The following is a 3,888-nucleotide window of genomic DNA, read 5'->3' as shown; positions in this document are numbered from 1 at the left end:
GTGTGACGGGGTTGAGTTCAGACTGAGGGACATAACTTTAAAGTCTGTTTTTTAATACAATTTCTTGCATGTTTTTAGAAAAATATTTTTCACAAGAAAGGAACACAAATGCATGCTTACACTACCGCCAAAAATCAGACACTATGCACATTTTGTTAATAATTTTCTGAGTACAAACTCTGGAACATGACAAAATGCTTGGTTTAAGATAGATATAAGACATTATTTTATGCTAAAAAATATTAAAATGCAATAATTATATTTATTCATTATAATGGGCATACCAAAGTATTGTGAAAAGCTTCTAACAATTCATTTTTGGTGAATCGCCACTTTAGAAAATCTGGGGGACTGAAATATTCCCGAATCCCAGGAATGACCCTTAAGTTAAATGTTTATTGCACGGTTAACTTATGCTGATATGATTTAATTCTCAAGGACTTATTAAGTGTACAATAAACATAAACCAAAGGTAACTGCATTAGAATTTTATTATCTATATCCAATGTTGTTAAACAAAAAAATACAGTAGTAAAAGTCATTTGTAAATATAAAAATACATATCATATCACAGTTGAAGTAAAAAGTGTTTCATTTCTCAGTAGTTGAAAAGGCAAAAACTCAATGGACATTTAAATCAACAGGTGCTAAAAGAAAACGGCGTAAATTAAATTATATATTTCAGTGTAACAACAATTGTTCAAAGTAAACAAAACCGTTTTAAGCCACTGGCGGTTGCCTTTGAAGACACATGGTTTCGACAAATTCCTTAATTGGGCATTTAATGGTTAAGTTTACAATCATGTAAACTATGTATATATTGTATAGCCATAAACACGTTTTTTAAGACGTTCTTTCAGTCTTTCAAGTCCACTATATCAAGTATATCACTGAATATGAATACTGCAACTGTACGTTACATAAAAGTAAACAAATCAAGTAGTAAAATTAAATCACAAACTAGGCTTCTTTTGTATTTTCAAAAATACAACATGGTTTTTGAATCATAACCGGACTACATAACCAATAAACACACAAATTAAGAGCAGAAAAGTTAATTAAAGTACTGAATACTGCACATAGCATGCTGAAAATACTGCATAATCATCACTTCATTGAAAACACACATGGCTTTTCTGTAAAAAAAATTTTTTTACAAATAAAATAACAGTAAACAAAACAGAAATCTGAAATTCTGCAGAAACTGCAAATAATTAGTGTCATAAATAGAAAAAGCATTGTGCTTTTGCAAACATTTCACTGAGTTAAAACTCATCATCACTGATGTCTCCTCTCGTCTGCTCCTGTTCAGACACTTGCTGTTGAGTTTCTGACACACTTAAAGACTCCGCCATGATTTTCCCAAGTTCATCAACCTGCTGTGACACTTCATTATCGTCTTCAGTGTTTCTGGGATCATTCAGGGAGATCTCGCTGCCTTCGTTACGACTGAACTCCACGTCGACTTCCTCCAGACCGGCTCGACTGTGACGCACAGGTGTGGACACTACAGCAGAACTCACGTCCTCGTTAAACACTTTACGAAGCAGATCATCTGATGGCAGCGTCTGACTGATGGCGGCAGCAGGGGGACTTTGCAGGTCCTCCTGCAGATTGTCTAGAAGGTGGCGCATTTTGTTCTGTTGGGAATATTAGAGAGATGGACGTCTGTGAGTGAATGAGAAAGGAAGTGATGCCAAGGACTTCTAGTATAGAGTGAGACATCTACAACTAAGGTGACTGGTTTAAAAAGATGCCTGGAACTGAGTGCCACATAATGTTTGATTTGTATGTTGCTTGCAAAAGCATATGTGAGCCTGGACCACAAAACCAGTCATAAGGGTCGATTTGTTTTAAATTGAGATTTATGCATCATCTGAAAGCTGGATGAATAAGCTTTTCATTGATGTATGGTTTGTTAGGACAGAACAATATTTGGCCGAGATACAACTATTTGAACATCTGGAATCTGAGGTTGCATAAAAAATCTAAATACTGAGAAAATCGCCTTTAAAGTTGTCCAAATGAAGTTCTTAGCAATGCATATTACTAATCAAAAATTAAGTTTTGATATATTTACGGCATGAGCTTTACCTAATATCCTAATGGGTTTTGGCATAAAAGAAAAATCGATAATTTTGACCCATACAATGTTTTTTTGACTATTGCTAAAAATATACCCCAGCGACTTAACACTGCTTTTGTGCTCCAGGGCCACATATAATAAAATTTAAATAAATAAATATACACACACCTTTCAAAAGGCTGGGGTCAGTAAATTTTGTATCTGTTTAAGTCTCTTCTGCTCATTAAGGCTGCATTTATTTGATCAAAAATACAGTAAAAACAGTGAAATATTGTTACAATTTAAAACAGCTGTTTTCTATGTGAATATCTGTTAAAATGTAATTTATTTCTGTGACCAAAGCTGTATTTTCAGCATAATTACTGCAGTCTTCAGTGTCACGTGATCTTCAGAAATCATTCTAATATGCCGATTTGCTGCTCGAGAAACATTTATGATTATTATATGTTGAAAACAGTTGTGCTGAACAATATTTTTGTGTAAACCGTGATACATTATTTTTTTTCAGGATTCACCAATGAAATGAAAGTTCAAAAGAACAGCATTTATTTGAAATAGGAATCTTTTGTAACATTATAAATGTCTCTTTTGATCAATTTAATGCATCCTTGATGAACAGACACTTGCTGTTGAGTTTCTGACACACTTAAAGACTCCGCCATGATTTTCCCAAGTTCATCAACCTGCTGTGACACTTCATTATCGTCTTCAGTGTTTCTGGGATCATTCAGGGAGATCTCGCTGCCTTCGTTACGACTGAACTCCACGTCGACTTCCTCCAGACCGGCTCGACTGTGACGCACAGGTGTGGACGCTACAGCAGAACTCACGTCCTCGTTAAACACTTTACGAAGCAGATCATCTGATGGCAGCGTCTGACTGATGGCGGCAGCAGGGGGACTTTGCAGGTCCTCCTGCAGATTGTCTAGAAGGTGGCGCATTTTGTTCTGTTGGGAATATTAGAGAGATGGACGTCTGTGAGTGAATGAGAAAGGAAGTGATGCCAAGGACTTCTAGTATAGAGTGAGACATCTACAACTAAGGTGACTGGTTTAAAAAGATGCCTGGAACTGAGTGCCACATAATGTTTGATTTGTTGCAAAAGCGCAAAAGCATATGTGAGCCTGGACCACAAAACCAGTCATAAGGGTCGATTTGTTTTAAATTGAGATTTATTGAAAGCTGGCCCATCATTAATGGGTACTGTGTTCATCAAGCTAGCGTCGGTGTGTGTTTACAGACGGTTTGAAGAGATCTAGAGCTTTTCTAAGGCCTCTGGAAGAGTATTTCCTATCATACACCGCCGTTCAAAAGTTTGGGGTTGTAATGTTTCTGAAAGAAGTCTCTTCTGCTCACCATGGGTGTTTATTTGATCAAAAATACAGTAAAAATTGGAAATATTTTTATGATTTAAAACAGCTGTGTTCTATGTGAATATATATTAAACTGTAATGTATTTCTGTGATGTGCAGCTGTATTTTCAGCATCATTACTCCAGTCTTCAGTGTCACATGATCTTCAGAAATCATTCTAATATGCCGATTTGCTGCTCGAGAAACATTTATGATTATTATATGTTGAAAACAGTTGTGCTGAACAATATTTTTGTGTAAACCGTGATACATTATTTTTTTTCAGGATTCACCAATGAAATGAAAGTTCAAAAGAACAGCATTTATTTGAAATAGGAATCTTTTGTAACATTATAAATGTCTCTTTTGATCAATTTCAGAAATCATTCTAATATGCCGATTTGCTGCTCGAGAAACATTTATGATTATTATATGTTGAAAACAGTTGTG

General features: G+C 35.3%; 1 protein-coding gene across 1 annotated transcript in view; it reads right to left on the bottom strand.

Annotated features, from left to right (window-relative positions):
• Window positions 1–997: 997 nt before the first annotated feature.
• LOC107560164 (spermatogenesis-associated protein 7 homolog) overlaps window positions 998–3,888 on the bottom strand; it is an 11,204-nt gene continuing 8,313 nt past the window's right edge. The window contains exons 12-13 of the mRNA XM_016244259.1: window positions 2,710–3,033; window positions 998–1,640 (exon numbers count right to left, since the gene is read on the bottom strand). Of these exons, the coding sequence (XP_016099745.1) occupies window positions 1,266–1,640; window positions 2,710–3,033 (699 nt within the window). The 3' untranslated portion in view covers window positions 998–1,265. The remainder of the gene's footprint in view (window positions 1,641–2,709; window positions 3,034–3,888) is intronic.

The sequence above is a fragment of the Sinocyclocheilus grahami genome, unplaced genomic scaffold, assembly GCF_001515645.1.
Source record: "Sinocyclocheilus grahami isolate Dianchi unplaced genomic scaffold, SAMN03320097.WGS_v1.1 scaffold713.1, whole genome shotgun sequence".
Classification (NCBI taxonomy): Eukaryota; Metazoa; Chordata; class Actinopteri; order Cypriniformes; family Cyprinidae; genus Sinocyclocheilus; species Sinocyclocheilus grahami.
This window is presented reverse-complemented; position numbering and strand designations above follow the sequence as displayed.